Genomic DNA, 25,400 nt, shown 5'->3' on the forward strand with positions numbered 1-25,400 from the left:
TAGGTGTTTGTCTCTGTCTGAGGGGTTGGAGCAAATGTGGTTGTGTCACAGAGCTTGGCTGTAGACAATGGATCGTGTGGTGTGGTCAGGGTGAAAGCTGGAGGCATGTAGGTAGGAATAGCGGTCAGTAGGTTTCCGGTATAGGGTGGTGTTTATGTGACCATCGTTTATTAGCACTGTAGTGTCCAGGAAGTGGATTTCTTGTGTGGACTGGACCAGGCTGAGGTTGATGGTGGGATGGAAATTGTTGAAATCATGGTGAAATTCTTCAAGAGCTTCTTTTCCATGGGTCCAGATGATGAAAATGTCATCAATATAGCGCAAGTAGAGTAGGGGCGTTAGGGGACGAGAGCTGAGGAAGCGTTGTTCTAAGTCAGCCATAAAAATGTTGGCATATTGTGGGGCCATGCGGGTACCCATAGCAGTGCCACTGATTTGAAAGTATACATTGTCCCCAAATGTAAAATAGTTATGGGTAAGGACAAAGTCACAAAGTTCAGCCACCAGGTTAGCCGTGACATTATCGCGATTACAGACATGAAAGTTGCGATATTACAACAGAAAAACTTCAGAAACAAACTCCAAAGAGAGACTGTTGAATTGGAATTAATTTGCAAATTGGATACAATTAACTTAGGCTTGAATAGAGACTGGGAGTGGTTGATTCATTATAAAAAGTAACCTATTTCCCCTTGTTTATTCCTCCCTCTCCCCCCACCCCCCAATGTTCCTCAGACGTTCTTCTTAAACCCTGGATTTGTGCTGGACATGGCCCACCTTGATTATCATACACATTGTAAGGAGAGTGATCACTTTAGATAAGCTATTACCAACAGGAGAGTGATGGGGTGGAGGGGGGGAGAAAACCTGGATTTGTGCTGGAAATGACCCACCTTGATTATCATACACATTGTAAGGAGAGTGATCACTTTAGATAAGCTATTACCAACAGCAGAGTGGGTTTGGGGGGGGGGGATGGGGGGAGGGGAGAAAACCTGGATTTGTGCTGGAAATGGCCCACCTTGATTATCATACACATTGTAAGGAGAGTGATCACTTTAGATAAGTTATTACCAGCAGGAGAGTGGGGTGGGGGGAGAGAAAACCTTTTGTAGTGATAAACATATATTTTTTCATGGTCTGTGTGTAAAAAACATCTTCTGTATTTTCCACAGTATGCATCCGATGAAGTGAGCTGTAGCTCACGAAAGCTTATGCTCAAATAAATTGGTTAGTCTCTAAGGTGCCACAAGTACTCCTTTTCTTTTTCCTGATAATAATGGCTTCCTTTAATCACTGCTGCAAAGTTCTGATGTGCTGTTAAAAGCTGTTTCCTGACAATGTGGTTAGCAGCCAGTCAGTTTAACTGCTTCATTTGCCCAACAGGTTCTACTTGAATGACATAAGTATCTCTGCATCCAGGTTTGGCTAGAACGATGCATGTCTGATATTCTTAGGGCCCAATTCTTCACCCATTTCCTTGGATGTCATGCCCCTTCACTTCAATGGGTAACTGAGGGCACAACCAGAATTTAGGCTTTTTACGACACAATTCGCTCCTCAGCACTGTGGGTGTTCCCATTGGTCTAATTTGGTAAAATATTTTGTTTAAATTCAGCTTTCACGATTAAATTTTATACATACATGTGGTAATTATGCCATATTAGATGTACTTGACAGTGCAGATTTCATAACATGCCACAGACAGGGGGCCATTAAATCCCTTTATTGAAACCAGAAACACTGCATAATTACAGATCTGATGAGGAAACTGCAAACGATATAGACTGCTTCTATTGCCAGCAAAATACAGTTATAACAGGAAGTTTAGACATACAAATATAAAGTGTTTCTTTCGTGCCAGATGGTTTGTGTATAACAATGCCATGAGGAGTGTTTAATTGTGCTTCTATGAAACCTTTAAAGAAGGATGAGGTAGAGTTTCCTTTACCCAATATTTTCCCCCCACACATCTGTTCCCTTAATACTTTTATATGCTTGGCTCTTGGTAAAATATCCTGTTAACTTGAACATTTATGAAAGCAGAGACTCTTCAGAGGGGTTTATTTCTCCCTGTTTAAGTTGACAATTTCTCCGACTTAAAACGCCAGAATTCCACCTATTTCTATCGTACATTAATAACCAATTCAGAAACTGATTCGATTGAGGCATTCATCGACCCAAACTTACCACGCTAATGAAAATGCTTTAATATAGTTTCATATTAAACCCATATTACTGATCATCATGATAAAGACCCTTCAATATCCAGTCAATTTATACGGCAGCAGCCCAGGCAATCCCACTAGGAGGTGAAGGCTGGAGAGGAAAGAGATTAATTTCTTGGCACCGTCTTAAATTAAGGGATGACCATAGTTAACAATTATCTAATTCTCCCCTTATCATGAGCCCTCGCCAGCTGCTGGCATGTTAGATGACAGAAAGGTTTTGTGGGCGTGGGATTTGAAAAGATATGGAACCTTTCCTCTTTGAGGGTTGGCTTGACTCTAGCACCTGACTCTGTTTGGTGGCCTATATGAAGTGAGTTGCTGGCCTCAGTTAAGGTGTCAGGCTCCGATTCAGGAAAGCATGTGCATAACTTTGAGCACTTCAGCTTGTGATCAGCACTTTCCCAAATAGCGGGTCACATCGTAAATCATCACTCCAACATTTGGCACTAATTGACAGTCTTGTTCTCAGAGCCGAATGGGCCTAGAAATACTATGCGGACCCCAGAACATGATTGACGTACTGTGGTGGAGCACTGCAGGAGAAGGTTATTCTGTCACTGCCCTTGCTGTACCTGTCCTGGGGACAGAAGGCTTTACCCTGGCACCTCCCACTAGCACTTAGTATTGACTGAAAATCATTGGAAGCCAAACACAATAGGAGCTACATTCGTATTCTAAATAAACTCGAGGATGTAACATCAACATGGGGTGACACCAAAGACTAGAACCACCGGGGGTTGTCTTGTCTCAGGAGGGCAAAGACCAACTTTGAGGTATAAGAGAAAGGAAAAAGGACCCCTATGTTATCCACTTCACTGAGGAACACCCTTGGTGGAGGGGAGGGGGAGGGGTGTGTGATTCATGAATGTTTTGGATCCTGGCTTGACTGAAACCAGCAACTCTGCAGAAAAAGCTGAGGTGAGAGACTATTTTAGACAAAGGAGTATAGCTTGCTACAGTTAAGTTTTAATCTAGCGGACGTGTGTTATACTTTTATTTGTAACCTTTGGCTCTTATTACCGTTCCTCGCTATCTCTTAAATCTCTACTTTTATTAATAAATCTGTATTTGTTTTGAGTATTAATAGATTACAGTGCTGTGCTCTTGGATTGGAGCTTGTACTCAGTTGAATCAAATAAGCTGGTACTTGTGTTCTATTCCCTTGGGAGTTGCAACCCTCGTAATTACAGAGCGTCCCGTGACAGGGGCTGGACACTATCAGGGGGATGCTTTTGGAGTGGCTCAGGGACTGGGGATGTACCTATTGTTAACCTGCAAGGCAAAGTAAAGGCCAGCAGAGCCCAGAGTAGAGTGTTTGAGTGGCTGAAGGGCTGGCAGTGACAGGGAGCTGAGAGCCAGCTACCATAAGACAGACTTCCTCATGCTGGATGCAGCAGGGTAACAGTGTGACTCAGAGTCCTGGGTACCCTAAGAAAGTGTCACAGCCATTGCTTGCTTTTCTTCTGGACACTTCTTAAAGATTATGGGTGGGTTTGGGGTTGTTGGGGAATTTAAAAAAAAAATTAAACCAAATTATTTTTAAATCCATGTATATTTTAAAAAGAAAACCAAAAGTTTGTAAATATTCCTGTACAGAAAGTTATCAGAGGCTCCTCTTTTCTTATCTCAATCACTTTTACAATTACGCCAGACGTAATAGATCTGATGACGCCTTCAGTGTGTCTGATCCTGCTGGATGGCAAGTACCTCCGATAGCTGCTGAGCACCATCAGCTCCCACTTAAGTCCACTGCTAAGCACCTGGCAGGATCAAGTTCTAAAACAGACTTAAATGTACCAAGAGGACTAACTATTGTATGGATGGAAAGAGAACATATTTTACTTAATATTTTTCCAAAGACATAGTTGGTCATTAACATAAGTGATTCCCCATGGGGGTTATTACAAAGAATTGTACAGGCATTTGTAAATCATAGTTACTTTCTTCTTCAAAGTCTTAGTCTCTTTTCTTATAATAACCTCACCCAGCCAGCAATTCTAAACATTTAGGCAACATAACTTCCAAAACCTAAAGTTAGACTCCCGAATCTTTATCTGGACTCCTGAAAAAATGGCCAAATTTTCATAAGTGCTTAGCACCCAGCAGCTCCCATTGACTGTTAGGGCCCAATTTTAATATCTTGGCCTTAATAATTCAGGTAAAAAGTGACTGATAGTGTCTGGTTTTTAAAATCACAATTTTTTAAATGAGCAAACCCAGAATAAATATGTCCCCCAAAACATTGATTCTTTCTATCCTTTCTTTTTTTGGTGGGGGGATTTATTTTGTGTATTTCAACACAGGTCTTCCTTTAGATTAAAGGAGAGTCACATGGGTCTATCCACACTGGCACCAGCAGAGTGTTTCAACATGATTGGTGCTAGTAAGGTACTGGCATGGTTCTCTAGCCCATGGGGACAGAGGGTTTTCTGGGTTTTTTTGTGTCTGAGAAATGACTTTTGCAATTGTGCCACAGACCAAAAAGCATGACCTGTCTGATTTGGTAGCATTTTTCCACCTACTTTGCACTGGTGTAAATGACTGCACAAGGACAATGGACAATCAAGTCCCCATCTGTGCAACCGGGGACACCTACAGCATGGTTTGGCTAATACAGTTGTCAGATTTTTCCATCCTGGTCAGGGAAAAATATATTGGAACCTAGGCTAATAAACACCATGTTTAATAAAGGAATAGGTAGGACGATTCTAATACTCGTGTTCCTTTATGAATGCAGTTACGGGATAACCTTCCTATATGAGGAAATGTCTTCCTAGCTCCCAGCTTCTGTGCTCATAACAGGGCAGACTTTTTAAGATTTCTCCCATGCCCCCCAAGCCAAAAATATTGAGATCACACCACCAGTCAGTTAGGTTGCACTATTTCCATTTTGCAGGTGGGCAAGTGGAGTCAAAAAGAGGCTAGATGACTTGCCCATGATTGCAGAGTTAATGTCAGAGCCAGAACTGAAACTCTGGAGTATGTGGCTCCTCAGCCTTTGCTCAAACTCCCATCCTTTCTAATATGTGGCCCATTTTGCAAATGGGATCAAAGAACTCAGGGTAAAAAGTTTTTGGCTAGGGTTTTGTGTTATGCTCCAGGTATTAATAGCCTACTCGGTTTTCAGTTATAATTTGGTTAGATACATGGAAAGAAATCAGAATTCAGAGGTATATTTTGCATTTCATGAAGGCCATGAGAGTCCAGACTTAGACTTTAGACTAAAGATGTTTTTGTTCATTATATTTAATAGAATTTGAATTAATGGAATGCCCTGCACATTCTTGTCTAGAGGCTGACCATCTGTAAGGAAATACAGATTTAAAAGTTTTAATAAAAATATTTTGGAAGAAGAGGTTTCCAGACTGGGATGAATGAAACACCTGCAATAAAATGTATTGTGCAGATAAAAGCCCATCCCTTTTTTCTCATTCTGCTGCTCTTTAATGACTTCCACACTCCTTGACCAGAAATCTGTTTCAGCGCCAAAGAAATTGCCTTTCCAGCATCATAGGGAATTAACTGCAAAGGCCCCATTAATATGAGTTACTGACTGTGCTAAAATTTAGCCCCACGGAGTACCCACGGAAAAATATTAGCAGGTGCTTAACACTCACCAGCAGCCAGTTCTTCCCTCCCCCCAGTGCCTCCCACCCACTGGCAGCCCTGCCGATTAACTTCTCCTCCTCCCTTCAGAATCTCCCGCCTGCAGGCAGCTCCGCCAATCTACTCCTCCCCTGCCCTCCCAGTGCCTCCTGTGAGCAGCTGTTCTGCGGCATGCAGGAAGCGCAGGGGGGAGAGGAGCAGGCACTGGGCATATACAGGGGAGGGGGCAGGAAGGGGCAGAGGTGTGGGGGAAGGGGTGGAGTGGGGGTAGGGCCTGTGCCCTAAGCAGGGGTTGAGCACCCAGGGAAAGGAAAAAGCTGGCACCTACCTGTGCCAACACTACTTGCAAAATAGGTGAGGGGGAGAAAGACCCAGGCGATGACTGAAAGCACAGACACTGACTGCCCAGGGGAGCTATAAATACAAACTTTTTACAAACAGATTTTTAAGGCCAAAAAGAATGGTTATGATCATCTAGTCTGACCTCCTACACAGCATAGGCTGTAGCTCATCCAGTAAACTCTGCATCAAGTCCATAACCTCTGGCAGAGCTACAGCATATTTTCTAGAAAGACATCTCCAATCTTGATTTAAAGATTCCAAGTGATGGAGAACCCACCCCATCTCTGGGTAGGTCTTCAGTATTATCCCTGTTTTAGGTATCTGGAATGCCGGTGTGCCTACGCTGCAATAAAAGACCCACAGCAACGAATCTCAGAGCCTGGGTCAGCTGACTTCGGCTCATGGGGCTTGCGTTTTCAGCTAAAAACAGCAGTATAGAAGTTTGGGTTTCGGCTACAGCTTGGGCTCTGTAACCTGGTGACAGGGGAGGGTCTCAGGCTCCCGTCCAATCATCTGCACTGCTATTTTTAGCCCTGGAGCACATGCCCAACTCAGTTGGCCCCAGCTCTGAGACTTGCTGTAGTTTTTTTATTGCAGCATAGACCTACACTGTGATACAAGTACACCCACCTGCATGCTGCTTTTCTCTCATTACTGGGCCTGTCTCCTCTGTGCACTATATGCAGGGTCATGAAAAGGTGAAAGGAGTCTGAGCGGGGCCGGGAAGATCAATCACTGTGTCATGCTCTGACAGGGCATTGCAACATTTGCTCTAGGACGTTGCATTGTTACATACTGAAGCAAAGTAAAGGGGCTAAGTGATTTGAGGAGATTACATAGGTTGCTCTATAGATAACACTGGACAAGAGTCCCTCCTCTCCTTCCCCACTGGTGATGGGTCTGTGAAATAGCTCTCAACTCTTGCCCCTTCTGCCTTGCCCACTACTAGTTGCTTGGACACGAGGGATGGTTCACATATCGGTATGTCTGCACATCAAGCTGAAGGTGCGACTCCCAGCTCAATGAGACATACCCACACTAATTCTGAGCTAGCATGCTAAAAATAGACGCGTAGCTGCAGTAGTTTAAGGAGCTAGGTTCCCTGTGTACAATCCCTTCTAAGACCCTGGGCCTCTGTTTGGATGGCTAGCCCCTCCTGCTGCTCCCACCATCGCGGCTTACACTCTGTTTTTAGCATGCTAGCTCTATCAGTGCTAGCGTGGGTATGTCTCCTCAATCTGGGAATCGCACCTCTAACTTGAAGTGTGGACACACCCTATTGTGTGTCCATTCCCACCAGCACATGCTGAACCCTTACCTTTCAAATGCCCTATTTTTCAGATTACCATTCTCCAGGTGTAATATAAAATAAGGACAAGAGAATCACCAGCACTTAGGCAGGGAAGGTTCAATTATATCTCCCAGCACTCCAGTGGTGATTCATCCAGAAAAAGGGCAGGTGGTATTGCCAATGCAGTCCCTCAGGGATTTCTGCTACGGGATGTGGGCAGACTTAGCTTATGGCTGGGGTTTTCTGGAAATCCTTCTCATGGTCGCTGTTGAAGATTATATTGAGTGAGAACATCCAATGGCCACGCCCCCCTGGCCAATATCTCCCATTTTTTGGTCCTTGCTGCCCTCCTAACTCCCCGGGCAAGGAAATTACATTTGCTTTGTGCTGCCACAACCTCCTCTGGATGGACTTTCTACCCTGAGGATCCTTTGCCAGAGTTCTCACCAGAATAAATAATTGTTACCCCTGGGTGTATTTACCCTGAACTGCTATTACGAATATGGCAATGCAGTGACAGCTGCTAATTCCACAATTCCTGCATCCTCAAGGTTTGTATAAAACACTAGTTTTTGTGGACCTCTGAAATGGGATCTCATTTTTAGGACTTTTTTCCAACAGAAGAATAGCTGAAACTAAACTGAAAATTAGGAACACGCTCAAGGCTGAAAATAATAATCAAAGAATGAAGTGAGGGAAAGAAAGAACTTGCAAAAATTATAGTTCATCATTATCATTTTAAAGTACCACTGTTTGTAAAGCATACACATGTGAGAGGCTGAATCGCATTTGATCAACCCAATTAAACATTAAATAATTGCAGCCAATTATGCAAATATCACACAATTATTAATTTGTTGATCTTTTCTGAACAGCCTCAAATGTTCCTAATGTTAGACTATCTTATTTCTTAAATGATCAATTAGTGTAACCATAACTAAGTGATGAAGAATGGATAATTGCCTAGTTATGATGTACCATAGCCTTTCTATGTTAATCTGCTACAATTAAACAAATAGCGCTCATGGAAAAGAGATGTGCAGATGTTCTTTTACAATCTATCAGCTCAGGGAATAGCATGGTTCCTTCCTAAACTTTATGGGCTAAAATAAGGAGAACACAGTATCTCTCAAGTGCTCACTGTTATTTACAAATGTTATTTCTTGGAATTTTATGATAAAAGGATAAAATAATACAGATGCAGAACACAGGCTATGTATTTCCACACAGGATTGTCATGCAAGATCAAAATACTCTGCTGGTTTATTTAGTATATAATGTTTAAAACCTGGAACCTATTCACCCAGAGCCTGAATGAAAATAATCAAGGCTGTTTGAATTCATTAAGAGGGAGCAAAAGTATTCACAGAGGTGACACCAGCTGACTGGGAGTGCTCCACATGGTTTCATTTTTTCTCTAGGAAATAGCTCATATTTTTGTGCACCTTCCAATTTTGTCCTCTGTTAGCCCTTGCACTTTTGAGGTCTTCAGCAGTACAAGAGGTGAAGAGGTAAGACAGGAGGTCTAGCTCAGGTCTCCCCAAAAGTCAGTGTAGACCACCCCAAGTACAGGCCAATGTCGAGCCCCACTTAAAATTATTGTAGTCTGATTTAAGAACGGTTTCACTCACCTCTTTAAGGAGTCAACCACTCTAAATCAATCATTGTAACTGGTCTTCATTTCTTCACTCTGACTTGTGAGTAGACTACTGACAGCACTGTCCATGGGGAATTTGATTTGCAACTTCTGTTAATACTATTGATATCTCAAGTATGGGAGTAGCACATCCAATTCCCCAGGCACCTCGTTAAACCGAACCACCTAGACTTTTGCTATCAAAGACAATTATCTAAGCTAAACGTGAGGGAACAGGTTACAGTCCAGTAATAGGAAGCCATTTAGTCTCACTCATGACGTAACCTTGTATGAGTTCTATGACACACACTCCAGTCAAAGGCACTCCAGTTGTGGTACTTGCCTTGTTGGAAAAACGCTTTTACTCCACATCATATCTCAATGTATCCCCCATGTTAATTTTTCCAGTAGATGAATAAAAACAAACAAACAAACAAACAAACTAACAGTGGCCTGTGATACATCGCAAGAAACTGAACAGAGAACAGAGCACAGTACAGATTCAAATTGTGAGTAGAAGAGATACACAGTCCTACTGCTACCATAAATGAAATAGCATTTTGTGCTTGTAGGTATATTCTAAATAGAACACTGTCCAACAACTCACTCTGAACAATTGTCACTGGTAGCCTTCAACTGTTCTTCAATAAGGTATCAGAAGAGACTACAGAAAGATGTGTCGAACTCACCACTCATGGGAACAGCAGAAAATGATGGCCTAGTAGAGACTGAGGGTTAATGTTTGACCAAATATTGTACAAGAAACCCCTGTGGATAATTTTAAGTGGTGGCTTAAGACAGGGGGCTGCCCATTAGAGATGATGCTTAGTATATTTTACATTGTGTTAGCAATTGCTAGTTAGAGGTGGGGTCTGTTAGAAAGTGTGGGAGACAAACTCTTCCCCCCTTATTAAAAAAATACTAGTTAGTTCCCAAAATACTGCTGCATGGCTAGTGTAAAATGTAGGATCTGATTTTATGCAGGTGTAACTCCATTGACAGCTATGAAGTTACATCAGTTCTATGCCAGAGTAACAGAAGAAGCAGGCCCCTAGCATTTTGGAGTATTGCTACAGAATACTGTAGTTCCTTTTTGGCAAGAGACATCTTAAAACTAGTTGAGAAACGTGTGCGCATAGATGAGAAAGCTTATATGGATGGTGGCATATTTAAGGATTAAAGAAAAGGTGCAGAAGTTATTAATTTTCCTAATTGCGAGCTAACAGCTCTGTATCTGCTTCCAAATAGCAACAAGAGAGTGTATCATGAGTCAAGTGGTGTATGAAGAGGTAAGGGAACATGGTAATGCAGAATGACAAAGGGTGAACGAAATCCCTCTGTTCTCCTGCACTGAGCACTTTCCACTGGCAAGCAGGGGAAGATGTAGGAGAACCCATACTGGAAAGCCATGGCCTCTTCAGAAAAATAGAAAGATCATATTAAGAAACAAGTGGGCCAGCCAGGCCAGGGAGCACTGTAAAGCCTTGGGTGGGGAAAGATCACTACTAGCTCTTGTAAGCTGATTTAGGAGTGCTGTTGCCGGGCTCTGAAGGGATTTCCCACCAATTCATCACCATTCTAAAGAAGCGGTTGCTCTGACATGGGGCCTAAAAGGTGAGGGTATGATGTTGGCAGAATAAAAAACAGAGGCTCCTCAGGGCTTTGGGAATGCAGCGAAGAACCTCCCACATAAGTGGAGTAACAGAGAAAAACATAATCCATTGCCTGAGGATGCAAATGAAATAGGACTAAAGGATAGTAACTGTTCTCCGAAGTAATGGGCAACTTTTTTTATATGGCAGTCTGCTCCGGTAGTGGTGGCAGTTGAAAAAACACCGTGGCTTACACTGAAGAGCAGTTGAAGAGTATTTGACAAGTTTTTCGACTGTACATAAGACACAAGGAGGCACCAAGAAAACAGTTGGGACAGTTCTATTGCTTACATCTAGCACCTCTAACAAGAAGATAGGCTTCTATTAGCAAGACTATGGTAGAAATCATAATGATTGTGTTCACATTCCCTGGTATGTGGAAACAATCACCCTGGGGAGGAAAGGGAGAACACTGACTACCCTACGCACAGCTCTAAACAGGCAGCTACAGAGAATCGGCGATTGTTCTGGTGTAACAGTTTGGCCTGTCGGGTAGAGTATGGAAGGTCTGATCCCCGCCACTCTGCATTCATGACACCAGGAGTGTCCATTCGCTGTCTTCTCTTCCATACTGAAACAAAAACAAAGAACATATTTCAGGAAATAAAGGTAACTCTGCACCAACAAAATTTTCCCAGGACCTGATTCTTGTTAACTCTAAGGCCCTTTTCCAACACTCTGACAGGGTAAAGGGACCTGTAGGGAGGAGTAATTATAACTTACACCCACTTCAAAGCTCCTTTCCACTGCCATAGCTGCCCCCCATAAAACAGATTATTTGTGGTTTTATTCCTTAGCTTCAGTCTGTGTTTTAAACAAAGCTGAAGGCAGTTTGACACTTTATCCATCTCTACGTGAGTAGGCTGTGAAGGGGTGAAGATACTCTCCTGTGAGATGACATAAAGCAGACCAGTCCTGCTTTGATGGAGGTGTCTATGCATTTAATACAACCTGTGTTAAAAGTTCCGCAACTATTCCCTGTGGCCATTTTACTAATCTGCTCACATGTGCAGCTCCTGCTCAGGCCCCAGTATGCAAATGTGTCTATTTTCCCTTTTTTTAAAAAGTAGCTTTTTATTACATCTTTTTTTATTAAACCTGAAATAAATCTAACCACAAATACCATAGAGTAAAATTAGAGAAGATGTTACACCAACATAGTAAACCAAATAAAACAGATCTACTGTGGATGAAGAATGAGTCTGCTCTCACTGTGTAATAAACAGGGTTACAGAAGGCAGGGATGAAAAAGACCTACCATCTGTCTCTTCAAGACAGTCCCAGGGCAGAGGACAGTTAGCTATTACACTGACACTGCATTTGATCTTAAACTGAAGGTAAACAGTTCTAAGGCTCTCTGTCACAAACCCTGTAATCAGACACAGCTCATTCCTTTAGGTAAATTATATGTGGACACAGGTTAGTAGTAGATGGAGCACTGGATCCTCCTGAGAGAGGGCATGGAAACTCTCTGCAACAATGGGACAAGGAATTGTTCAGGGTCCAGGGTGGGCTGGAAGGGCCATTTGTGACTGTCTGGCCAGAGAGGGTGGAAGGAAGTTACCTTTCAACTTCTACATAAACACTGAGGGAGACCAGGGCGGACCTGGGTGGACAAAGGACTATTGCTATACAAATCAGCCCTGGGAAGGGCCAAGAAAAAGACTATTCGAGCCCAGGAGGGCTGAACATTGTTTTGGGTTTGGACTTTTGTTTATCTTTGGAAGGTGAGGACTTTGGCTTTTGACTAGCGAGTCACGTGTACCACGAAGGTGAAGGTAAAGCCCTGTTACAGTGAGAGAAACAGCGGTAAGAGTAGGGAAATGGGAAATAGAGATGTGGGATTGTGGTTAAGGGGCAGGTGGAGGTAAAGTCTAATCTCAAATATCAGACATGTCTACTCAATTATTACTTATATTACAATAGCACCTAAAAGCCCTGACATCAAGTCCCACTGTGCTAGGTGCTGTACGTATACACAGTATGAGACAGTCCTTGCCGTGAGGAGTCTACAATCTAAATAGACAGACAAACCAGGGAATTAGTATCCTTGCTTTACAGATAGAAGAGGCAGCATAGTAATGAAATAACTTGCCCAAAGTCATACAGGGAACTGTGGCAGACCCAGGAATGGAACCCAGATCTCCTGAATCCCAGTCCAGTGCTTTTGAGTCAGATTATCTCTAGACTTCACCTGTGGGTCAGACTAAGATGACAGAGAGCTGAGGGCCAGCTGCATACGGAAAGCCCTGCAGCCTATATATCTTTAGTAGCCCAGTATACACACTGAAATGGAGTGTGGAAGCATGGAGACCATATGAGAAAAACCTTAGGGCAGAAGAGCAATCTAAAAGACGAATTCCCAAGAAGAGGAAAAGCTCTTGGCTTGTTACTGTGTTCACTTGAAGAAACAGCATTTGGGAGTGCTGTCTTTGAAGGCTAGTGGCTGAACAGCTCTTGGTACAACACAACACCACAATGTCTTCTAACAGTCCTTGGGGATATTTCTTCTCCTTGTTGCTAATTCTGCTATCACTGGATAGAGATTTGCAGTGCAGCTGACAGAATGTGTTACACCATGCTCAAAAAGCAGGGTTCCATTCATGAAATTTACAGGCCAGTTCCTTTTCCCTACCATGGGTGCTTCATGCTTCCCTGGCATTGCAAAGCAACCACAATGCCAGTTTAACCAAACAGTGCAGGATTCCCCCAGCATGGGCTAATCCCTGGGTAGCAAAGAGACGCTGTAATGTAGAGGGCATGACGGGAGAAAAGGGAGTTGGCTCTAACCCTGGTGATCCTTTACTATTGGAACAGCCCCTTGGGGGTCCTAGGCAGTTGGTATAAGTCACAGCAGCTGTGTGGCTCCTCTGATTCACACTAGAAATTGGCCTGGCTCAAGCACTGGGCAATGAGGCACCATAAAGGCTCCTGTCTCCCTTCACATCCACCCAAGCTGTACTGAGCAGAGGCTGCATCAGCAGTTTCCATTAAAAGAGGTGAGTTCTTTATGCTGACGTTTACTCTGCTAATTAGGATAACTACTGCTATTAATTCACCTGTCAAGTAACTGAGTGAAACTCAAAAAACTTGGGAATTTATCTGAACCTCCAGAACCTGCAAAAATGGGCAGGATATCTCGTGAAAACAAGCTCTCTTGTGAGACTTCCAGTACCTCCTGCTTCTTTTTGTAAGAACAGCCTCACTCAGACTTCAGTGTCTCACCCTGTTCAGAACCAAGAAATGCAGAGGTGCATAAAACTGAAATCACAATCCAGACTCCCATAAATTCCCTGAAAGGGTCAGTATGGATTCATTTTTTTTGCCAAAGGTTTGCGTTCATTCTCAGATTTTAGAAAGGAAGGATGGTTGTGCAGTTAAGACACTATATTGGGACTAAGTAGATGAGATTCTATTTCTGGATTGGCCACAGACTTCCTGTGTAACCTGGGCAAATCACTCAATCTCTGCTCCTCAAGTTCTGATCTGTAAAATGGGGATAACAATACTTCCGCCTCTAGCCAACCCTCTCTACCACTATTTTCTCAGGCTTGCCTATTTAGAGTAGCAGGACTGTCTCTTACTATTATATATTTGTACAGTGCCTAGCAAAATGGGGCCCTGATATTGATCATGTCCTTTAAATTCTACCCTAATACAAATAATAATTTCACCTGAAACTGTTCACCTATCCCATCCAAATTGCTTTCTGATCTACACTTTAAAAATAAACAAGCTTTCACTGCATCCTCCTTAAAAATACAAATCATCATGAAGAAAGCCATAAATAATCTACAATATTTGGGACCACTGGCCATATTAGCCAAAACATTCAGGGCTTTTTATTTAGGGAAGAAGATTGCCAGCATTGATTGGCATTTCAGAGGCAGTGCAATTCTCAGAGAGAACCTGATCTTTAAATCCTCTAACTCAAGCTGTTAAAGAACACGGTATTCTGTGATTGATGCATTCATAACCACACCAGTGCTATACACAGAGTAAATTATTTCATCTAAACTCTCTATGGATCTTTAGTGATCACAATTTCCTTTCAGTGACACAAGTGTAAACGCATATTGCAGTGTTCCCGTCTCTTGCTACTGCCATGAGAAATGTAATCAGTTCTGCCCACAGAGTTCTAATTAGTCATTCTAGTGCTACTTCCCACTGAACAGCTGTTCAAATCCAAGTAAATCCTGTTGCACAGGGAGGATTGTGGATTACAAAAAACAGTAAATGGCAGGAAAACAGATCTGGGTGCAAAATAATCAAAGAAATCTGAAAATGTTAAACTAGCATGTATTGCATACAAGGGAACTGGATGCCAGCGGTGATTAGTAATTGGATATGGAGCGATTCACCTCTAGGTTACTGGTTCAAATGCAGCACTCATCGTTGGAACTGAAAGTCCCTATCATCTAATCACTGTCAGTTGGCATACACAAAATGAATTAGTAGTCTCAGTCCAGCTCCTTATATAGAGACCACTATGACAAATGGGCCTAATTCATACAGCATCTTTATGCAGAAGAACACACAAGCCCTTTACATGCTAAATACAAATATATGGGAATCATTTCCTCTAACACAGAAATGCTCCACACCTCCATGGTGGAATGTGGAAGCTGCTTAGCAGAGCACAGCAAACAGTACTGTATTCCACTGAAATTAAATGGGGAGATTTTTTTGAGGGGGAATCAGAATGTAAATGATCCCCGTGAAATGGGAGCTGCCTGTGATAGTTTATCAGCATCATGTGTTCCATCTGCCACTTTGATTATTATTGTGTTGTTTGCTATATGATTATTAAGGGTTATTTTTAGCATGGGTTAGTTTGCAGGTAAACAGGAAAATGGAGAAGCCCACCTGATAGCCACCAATACTTCAAGGGACAAAGCAGGTGTTAATTGCCTCTGAAGTTTATCTCAGACCATGCTGGGTTTGACACCCTTGCCTTGGCAGAGGAGAGGGGAAACCCAGGCAAAAAATAAACAAAATTTTGTAATGGATAAAAACCTGAGTCCCTGAAGCTCAGGTGACAGGGATGCAGAGACTGCAGGTGTGCAAACTGTCTCCCCACCCCAGTGGTGGGGTGTCCGGATAAGCGAGGCCTACCTAAGCTTTAGGTAAGACAGGCGTGCATATAGGCTGTTTGTTGTGTTGAAAACCCTTTTTGCCTTCTTATGCTCCTGTTGTGATCAAACAATACTTTGTTTTGAAAAGGTGTAGAGACTACCCTGGATGGTGTCCATGAGGGAACTGGAGACAAGCCTAGGACCCACAATGGTGGATCTGTGCCATCTGAGATTTCTGTCACAGAGGGGGAATCCAGCAGGGCACAGATTCAACAACTTTCTAGCCGCTTTGTGTCAGCAGGGTGGTGAAAAGCAGCTGGGACAGAATCTATATGATAGTATGCATGTGTGAAACCTGCAATAAATAGAAGAACAAGAATCCAAAAGAACTACTGAAACTACCAAAGTTGCCCGACTGTCCCTAGTCCAAGGCTGGTGCACACTACTTGATTTAAAAAATGAAGGGTTAGTGGAATGCTAGTCATTTTATTTTATTTTTAACTACTCTATTGTACAACACATTGAGTATCACATTGTAAATCTCAGTATGTTAGCCAGGGGATTCCAGGTGAGTCAATAGCAGACAATGGGCCACAATTAATGAATGACTCAATCTGACAATTATTTGATGGCTGTATCAGTTCATGCACACCAGGTGAAGCCCTTACTAAAGATTTGCAGAAGAGTAATTAAAAATTTAGTATAAAAGCCCTGATAGCTTCAAGGGATCCATATTTAGTATGGATATTGCAACACATCTCACAATGTTTTATTAGGATCACCCGTTCAGCAGCTCACCGGCGGGAGGATAAAAACCTTAGTGGCAACATCTAATGTGCTTCTTAAGCCACAGACCATTAACTCTGGGGCAGTTATGAAATAACTATAGCAACCCAGATCAGAAGAAATACTATGAGAAGAATGCCAAAGAGTTACTGCCATAGTAAGCAGGAGAGAATGTTAGCTCTCAAACAAAGTGACTTGCAACCTGTCAAGGTAACAGCTATTCTATCCATGCTGAGGTCATATATCATTCACCACCCCCTACAGGAGAAAGAGAAGACATCTAAATAAATCAAGGAGGACACTGGTGCTCCGCTTCTTGAGGATGTCCAGAATGCTACTGACAGTCTTTATGCACTGACAGATGTAAAACATGCCTCTCTAGATATTGAGAGCAAATAAAAGTGCCAAATGGTAGATCCCTCTTAACATACAACAAGCCACTAGAGGAGGAACTGCTTTGGGAACAAGTAGTGGCTGAATGATCAGAAAGACATTGAGCCTACAAGATAGCAGTTACTGGCCAATATCTAATACCATTTCCACCATCCAAGACATCGTTTTGTGGGATTTTTAAAAATTGATTGGCTGTACTATTTTGTGGAAGTCAGTTTTAGTTGATATTAGATTTTATCTGACTGTGTATTTTTTTTAAGGGAAGATGAAACAGCTGCCACTGGAGTTTCTGGATAATGACCGGGTATAACTTTTTATAATCCTAGCCCATGTCATGAGACAAGTACATAAACATCAGTCTTTTACAAGCACTCCTGTATTTCACACCTGTATTAAAATCACTGTTTCAAGATGAAAGAGGAAGGGCAAGTTTTGAGGAGGAAAACAGCATCCCTCAGTGATATGTAGGGTAAATATCTTCCTGTACCATCCCTTACCATTGATAATCTACCAAGGTTTCAGTGCCAGGAGAGGTGGGAGAAAGTCTATATTTTGGTTCCTGGAGCCAGTAACAGAAAAACTATTTAATCTATTTCACCCCTTTCATTATGTTATCATACCAAAGAAGAGAACCCCTTACTTGGATATCAGTCAGCTGATTCAGGAAGCGGGTTGCTAACTGAGGTCCGTTCTCCATAGTTGGAATGTGCAAATTCTAGGATGGAATTAAAATGAGAATAATTCCTAGAAGCTCATCATGTACAGTCAGATAACAGCCGCAGCAGCAGCAAGTACATACATATATAAATGCCTTTTAAATCTGAAGATCTCAAAGCATTTCACAAACATTAATTAAACCTCACACCACTCCCATCAGGTGAGTAAGGATCATTAATACTCATTTTATAGGAGACACAGGAAGCTCAAGGGTCAGCTGCCATTCATGTCAACTGTACTACTTCTATTGACAGTAACGAGAGTTGGTTCAGGCCCCCCTCAGTGACTTGGCCAAAGGAGTGGCAGTAGAGCCAGGAATAGAACCCAGCTGCTACTGGAGTCCAAGCAAGGACTAATCACGACACCACACTTACCTTCTTGCTCAATCAGTAAGACTTGAGGAGGAGGATAGTCAACTCAAAGAAGCACCTTTCTGTTTACTATCTACACTGTATGTGGTGTTAAAACAAGTACATTTACCATAATTTTCAACATCTTAATGTTTCCCATTCGTATCTCAAAAGCCTGATTGTATTAATAGATATAGTCCATCTATTAGAAACATCATTTTCTACACTGTTATTTTATTTGTTCTCTTGTCTATCTTCCCAAAGAAACATATCAATATACCTTGGGCTGGATTCACTGGTCTGCTAGGTTCATTTTATGCAATGTAAGCAGTGCAAAGTGAACTTAAACAGGACAGAGAAATGCTCTACAGAATTCCCCCTGTTCAGGAGGAATTTCCCAGCTGGTGTATAGTAGACAGAAACAGTTATGCCATCTCCTGTACCAGCTCTGCCATCTGTGTCCTCTCCCAGAGAGCTGTGCTGCCTGGTATGAGGGGAAGGATTAAGTCAGGCATGGGATGGGGTTAGGAAGGAGACTATTAGGGGATGGAAGGGGAGTGGTCATGGTGGAGCAAAGCCATGTTCTCTGTATGACCCGTTTTTGCTGATGGAAGAATTTAAAATCTCCTCCTCTGCCATTTTAATTTACGCCAGGGATGGGCAGAACAGAATTGAGGAACTGTGACTGGCTGACAGCCTCCCTATTAAAGGAAGATTTGACTGCAAATCACATCACGTAGCTGGCTGAAATGCTTCTAATTGCAAAATTTGGATTAAATTTCAAATTTTGATTTTTTTTTGTATGAATGAATTTTTTGACTTAAATTTAAAATAAATTCCTCCCCACCCCCACCCCTTTTTCAACCAACTATAGAGCTGGTTAAAAAAAAAAAAGAAATTCTGAAATTTCAAATTAAACACAAAAAAGAGGGAGGGGGAATTTTGAAAAAAAAAATCAGTTTTCCCCAACTTGAGATGAAGTTGGGAAGAAGTTAGGAGGCAATATACTGATAAGATACTTCCTGCATGAACCTCAGACAATGCCAAGCTGTAATTATCTGGGGAAGAAAAAAATAAACACAAATACTTTCCTTACCTTGCCTTTGTATAATATTTTAGAAATAGGGCATACGACACAAGCTGTCCCAGCACCAAACATCTCCTTCACTCTGTTTTCCTCCAAGGCAGCTGTCAGATCACTCATGGTGATGTACCGCTCAGACACTTTAAATTCTCCCTGCGCCAGAGATCAGAAAGACAGAACCAGAGCACATGTTCTTAAAGGTCGTAATTCTTTCCTTACATTAGACACCCGTAATTGTATCACAGAGGTGATATTTTTAATGAACTCAGTTGCAGCCAGTCAATTATCAGTTCTCATAAGGCTAAGCAAGGCCTGGTCAGTAGTTAGATGAATGACCTCAAAGGAAAACCCAAGATCTATAAGATGTGATGATGGCAATTCACTAGGTGGCACTTTCCCCTCAAATTTGGAACTGAACCTCAACACGGTGTTCAGGAACACTGTGCAGCCCCAGCAGAACTTTTGGATGAGATATAAAACAGAGGACCTGTATGCTTTTGATCATTGCTGAGCTTACAGTACTTTGTGCATGAGAACTTGTATGCAAGTACAGATTTGGAATCTGAAAGAATACAGGTGCTAGTGCATTATATCTATGGCTGGACTTAAGACTGCACCCTGGTTGCTCAGAATGAAGGTGGAGACACATGGGCTATAGGTGGTGGAACAAGGAGCTGATGAGTAGAATGTAGATGGGGTGATGAATGACAATTGCTTATTTCCTTACTTTAAGTCAATTGTATTAACGAGATATGGGGTCTGGCAACTCTCACACAAAGTTAAAGAAGATTTTTGTGTGGGAATACTAATTGGGAACTAGTTAAACAGACTGCATGTGGCTCTGTGGAACAAATGCTAGTGGTTGGGTGGTTTGGCCAAGACTTTTTAATTTTAACATGCTTCCCCCAGTTCATATTTGGTTTAAAGGATCAGGTGGAACTGTGAGCCATTACTTGAACGCAATAAATGAGTTATTTTCATAACAGTGTATCTCATGGTTGTTAAAATTGCTACTATTGAGGGACAAGGCAAACACCCACCCACTTGCGTGCCAGCTCCAAGATGCTCTGCCTTGTCACTCCAGGAAGAATGATGCCATCTAACGGTGGGGTTGCCAGTTCCTCTTCTGTTGAAACAAAATACAAACAAAATAAAATATTTAAATGAGAGCAGAAATATCAGATACCAACATGCAATATCTGATATCATAAGATACAAACTTTGGTTAGAATTTCAGAGGCAGTTTCTAAATTGCACAAACTCAGTTGGATGCCACCCGTTTTGAATCTATGCATATATCTGAGGGCAGGTCTACACTACAGCCTACGCTGATACAACTTACATAGCTTAGGGGTGTGAAAAAGCCCCCTCGAGTAACACAAGTTTCGCGCTACTTCACCAACTTTGGAATCATCAAATTTGATCATGTCTGAATGTACATACTCCTCTTATTAGTGAAAAGAAGAAATAATATGGGCCTCAATATGGAACCCTGTGACACACTTGATACTGTTCCGTCTTCAGAGGCTTTACCATGAATGGTGGAGCGGGATGTGTATAAGATCCAAAATATACTTTGGTTGCTGTGAGCTATTTTGAAAGCTTGCCAGGCCAGCTGCCAAACAGCATGGAGCTGATAGAATATGAGAACCTGCAAAATGTTTTAAACTACCAGCTTTATATAATTTTGTCAAGTCTGCATATTATGTCTACCAGCCTGGGGTCACCTAGAGGAGCATCTGCCTCCCTTGTAGCATGTCATCTCCGTCTGGTACCATGTGTGTACCAAATGTGGCTCCATATGCATTCAGCTTGCCCATCTCTGGGAACTCAGACTATGAGCTCACAAACCCCATTTGTCTTTTCATGGGAGAGACATTTTGATAAGCTGTAAACTCCTGGATTTATATTAGCACATAGGAAAAACAGCCCTGTGTGGGAAAACTTCCTCTTCGTCTGCTTTTATTGATTTTTATATATATTTATTTGTATTGAGGTAACTTTCCAGAGTCCCCCATGATTTATGGAGACAAATGCATTAACTTAGTTGATGAACATCACATAAAGACCATGGTTTTGCTCCCAGCACTTTTCCTGAAGCTGACAGGCTGTGAAGATCACATTTACAGTGCCCTGTCCAGACTCAGGGATGATGGTTCCCACAAGATAGGTGTGAAGTCAATTCCATATGACCAGTGCAATAATTTCCCCAGCAACAGAGAGAAGGGAAATGCCCTAGTAATTATCAGAATTTGCCCATTCACCCTTACGTTTATAGAGGTGGACAATGTGGGCACCCTTGAAATTCTGTGGCACTGTCTCTTGCTCGATTTTTTGTTCATCTTTGGAAAGTTTATTTCTGTTATTCCATCCTTCCATGAAGGGATGATGGCCAGAGTGGTGGAGATATCAGACCCCTTTCTGGTCACCAGTGGCACAAAACACTGTTGTGTGCTGGCTTCCACAGTCTTTTCCATCCTTCTATTGGCTATGCTTATGGATGCATTTCATGATACTGACAGAGGAGTATGTACCCAGCTCTGCAGTGTTATAAGTTGTTCAATTTTCAACGCTTCTGTTCTTGCATGAAAGTGGCAGATTTACACATTAAGGAGCTTTAATTTGCTGATTACTGTGCACTGGTTGCCCACTCGATTGATGATGTTCAATTAATAACTGATCACTTTACTTGTACAGTGAATCACTTTGGTTTCACAATCAATCTAAAGAAAACTGAAGTACTGTACTGTAACAGGATCCATGACCCACCCCTCTTCCTGGGGCCCGCTTGCTGCCCCAATAAGGCTCAGAGAGGCTTCAGGGTTGTGCAACACCCATGTCTTTATTTACTTACAGTTATCCCACCACCAGTGTCTATCTATTTACAAGCCTTGCAGGATTACTCAACCTCTTTTACAGGCAGAGTCAGCCTTCAGCTAGGAGGCCTCCAGTTCCTTCCTTCCTTCCCTCCCTCCCTGACTGACTTCTCCCTGGCTGCCCCTCAGCCTTCTCTTCTGGCTCCCTCCCAGCCTTTATAGCCCTTGGCTTGTCAGGCCAGCAGGTGTTGCCAATCCTAAGGCCGGCATCAGGCCGTTTCCATCAGCCCCAATCTGCTTCCCTTGCTTGGAGCTGACTTGGCAAGGGCTAATTAGGGCTAATTTTGCACCAGCACCTTGCTACATGTACCAACACATGTCAGGGGATGCAATTGTCTACCCAATTATTAAGATCAAGGATGGTCTTCTCCAGTCCATGGAGAAGTTCTGCTACCTAAGGAGTATGTTGTCACAGAATGCCACAACTGATGAGAAGACTACCCATCGCATAGCCAAGGCCAGCTCTGCATTTGGAATGCTGTCACACCACTTATGGAATTACAGGGGTGTCAAGATAAGCACTAAGCTAAACGTCTATTAGGCAGTCATGCTGGACAACATATTGCTGCTATATTAGGAAACTCGATCAGTTCCATATGCACGACCTTTGGTCTGTTTGCAGGGTCAATTGGTGAGACAAGAAATACTCAATTATTGTCAGAGGGCTGACATTCAAAGCATGCTCAAAAAAAGCTCAGCTATGCATTGGTCTTGGCATCTTGTTTGTATGGCAGACTCAAGAATACCCACGGCCATATTTTCTGGTCAGCTACAGGAAGGCACCTGCTCTCATGGTGGCCAGTACAAACAATATAGACACACCGAAGTCATGCATGAAAGCATATCAGCCAATCCCAGTCACTGGGAAACAACAGCCCACAACAGAGCAAGGTGGCAGCAGACTTGTCATGTTGCTGTTAACTGCTTTGAAGCAAGGTGCATCATCAACACCTGAGGTGAAAAACATGACCAGCGCAAAGCAAGGCCACAACAGCCTGCAATGGTCATAGACACTCTTGTCTGTCCCCCATGTAACCAGGCTTGCAATTCTCACGTTGGTCTGAACTCACATGTACGTGTTCATTTATAGTGTTTGCTGAATGCTCGTATGTTGACACTGATGTGAGACTCCATTGTCATTACTGCAGTAGTACTGAGAGACCAGGGCCCCGTTGTGCGAGGCACTGAACAAACATGTACCAAAGAGACCATCCCAGATCTGGGGAGCTTACAACTGAAGTGATTTTAAAATTAGGTCTTGCATTTTACTGAACAACATAAGCTTCAAGTCTTTCATGCAAGTTGTCAAGGCTGAATCCCCACTCTGGCACAAGGCTGAATCCCCATCTGTGCAGAAGATGGGGGCCAGCAAGGATTTTAAAAATTAATACTGGCCAATCCAGGCTTGTATTAAACTCCCAAGGTTACAGCTTTTCTCTGACCTTCGCTTGGTAAACGCTGCCACCACCCAAATGCAAAAAACCCTAGGAAGGAGCACTTGGGAATTCCTCCCTCAAGCCCATTCACCCCCTTCCCTAATTGTTTGATTAGCTGCTATTTTTGTTGTTAGTGACAAACGGGAAAATAGAATGTTTGAAGTAAAATGTTTCAGGTATTCTGTATGTGGATTCATTTTTCACTAACCACCTAGAATGTTCTGGACCTTCGTAGAATCTCATGGAACCTTCCAGACTTTCTGAGAGGTACATTTTCCTCGAACCTCCTAGAATGTTGTCAGCTACGCCCTTGTAGGTATATAAGGGGCGGGGCGTTGCCAGTCAGTCAATGAGATATAAGAACGAAGATTTACAGATCCTAGTGTGCAAATTTATATCTAATATAACAGGGATAAATCATGCATGCAAATCGTGCATCAAAGTTGTGAAACGGGCTATAAATGCAATAAAAAAGAAGATATTCAAAACTTTAACTAATGAAGGGGGGAGCTGAAGACGCACCTCGCCTGAGGCGCCATGTGGTCTAGGGCCAGCCCTGATCTGAGGATTCCAAAGAGCTTTTAAGGAATTAAGCATCCCATCACTCCTATGAAGTAAGTATTATTCTTCCCATTTTATTGATGGGATGACTGAGGCACAGAGCTAAATAATTTGCCCAAGATCACATAGTGGCTTAATGGTTCAGCCAGAAATAGAACCTAGGTGTCCTGACTCTTTGCACCAACCATTCTCAACACTGCCTCTGTATACTGGAAAATATAAACAGATTCCATAGTGTACAGCCCCCATTTGGTGTATTCCCTAGACTGTACACTTGTTTTGATTTTAAAGGTCTTCATCTCTGCCAAGCTAAGCCCCTTGATAGGAGAAACAGACATTTCATTTAACATGCTTTCCACTCCTGCCACCCTTTGTCTCTCAACAACGTTATGTGCCGTGAAAAGGTAGGCCTGGAGGATCACATGGTGATCAAGCTTTACATTTTGTAAACATGGAAACCATCCTAGGTATATGTCACTCTCCAAATATCCCACTGATGAAAGCAGTATTTCATGAATGGAAACTACTGAGCTCAGTTATTCCTGTAATAACAGTGATCCAGATTTAGCTACATTCAGCCAGAGCAATGCTAAATGTACAGGATCAGCATAATGTGTGTCATGCAAATTTACCAGAGGCTATTGGGCAATTTCCCCCTCCCCCTACCACCATTATGAATGAGACATTTTCTAGGATCCGCCCAAGACTGGAATGTTAGACACCTTTTTTGTCCAATACCAGGGATAAACTGATCTAGAAACGGCTTGCAGTAAAAATGGACCCTCATTTGAAGCACTGTTGAAATCAGTCCCCATCTAGTGCATTCATGAGGGAACACAAAAAACATAGCACAGAGTTTACATTACTCCCTGCACACACAATGAGGTGTATGTTCCTGATGCTTAAACTGTACCCATGATTTCTAGTTCCAAATCTCACTATTTCTATGTTTAATCTCCCCCCCCCACCCCGCCCACACTGCAATATATGCACAATGAAACAAACAAAACAAGGACCCCCTAAGTAGCATTTAGGGTGACCAGATGTCTCGATTTTATAGGGACAGACCCTATATTTGGGGCTTAGTCTTATATAGGTGCCTATTACCTCCCATCCCCTGTTCTGATTTTTCACCCTTGCTATCTGGTCACCCTAGTACCAGTAGCATTCCTTATGAAAAGACAGAGCCAATAGCAGTCACTTTTTGCCACGGTGCATACGGTTAGGCAGTTATACACTGGCGCGCATTTTCTTGGTGGCAACATTTTTATGGGGCCCTAAGTTGTAGGTGTTTTAGGTCTTACCCAGGCTTCTTAGTAATACATTGCTAAATAGCTAATTGCCCCTTCAGTGCAAGTGATCAT

At 42.5% G+C, this 25,400-nt stretch overlaps 1 protein-coding gene across 4 annotated transcripts in view; it reads right to left on the bottom strand.

Moving 5' to 3' along the window:
• Nucleotides 1–3,344: 3,344 nt before the first annotated feature.
• BCAT1 (branched chain amino acid transaminase 1) overlaps nt 3,345–25,400 on the bottom strand; it is a 101,866-nt gene continuing 79,810 nt past the window's right edge. For all 4 annotated transcript variants that reach the window (XM_074937852.1, XM_074937828.1, XM_074937836.1 and 1 more), the window contains 4 exons: nt 20,204–20,289; nt 19,176–19,316; nt 17,653–17,727; nt 3,345–11,329 (listed from right to left, as the gene is read on the bottom strand). In XM_074937852.1, coding sequence (XP_074793953.1) covers nt 11,288–11,329; nt 17,653–17,727; nt 19,176–19,316; nt 20,204–20,289 — 344 coding nt within the window. In that variant the 3' untranslated portion in view covers nt 3,345–11,287. The remainder of the gene's footprint in view (nt 11,330–17,652; nt 17,728–19,175; nt 19,317–20,203; nt 20,290–25,400) is intronic.

This window comes from Natator depressus, chromosome 1, assembly GCF_965152275.1.
Source record: "Natator depressus isolate rNatDep1 chromosome 1, rNatDep2.hap1, whole genome shotgun sequence".
Taxonomy (NCBI): Eukaryota; Metazoa; Chordata; order Testudines; family Cheloniidae; genus Natator; species Natator depressus.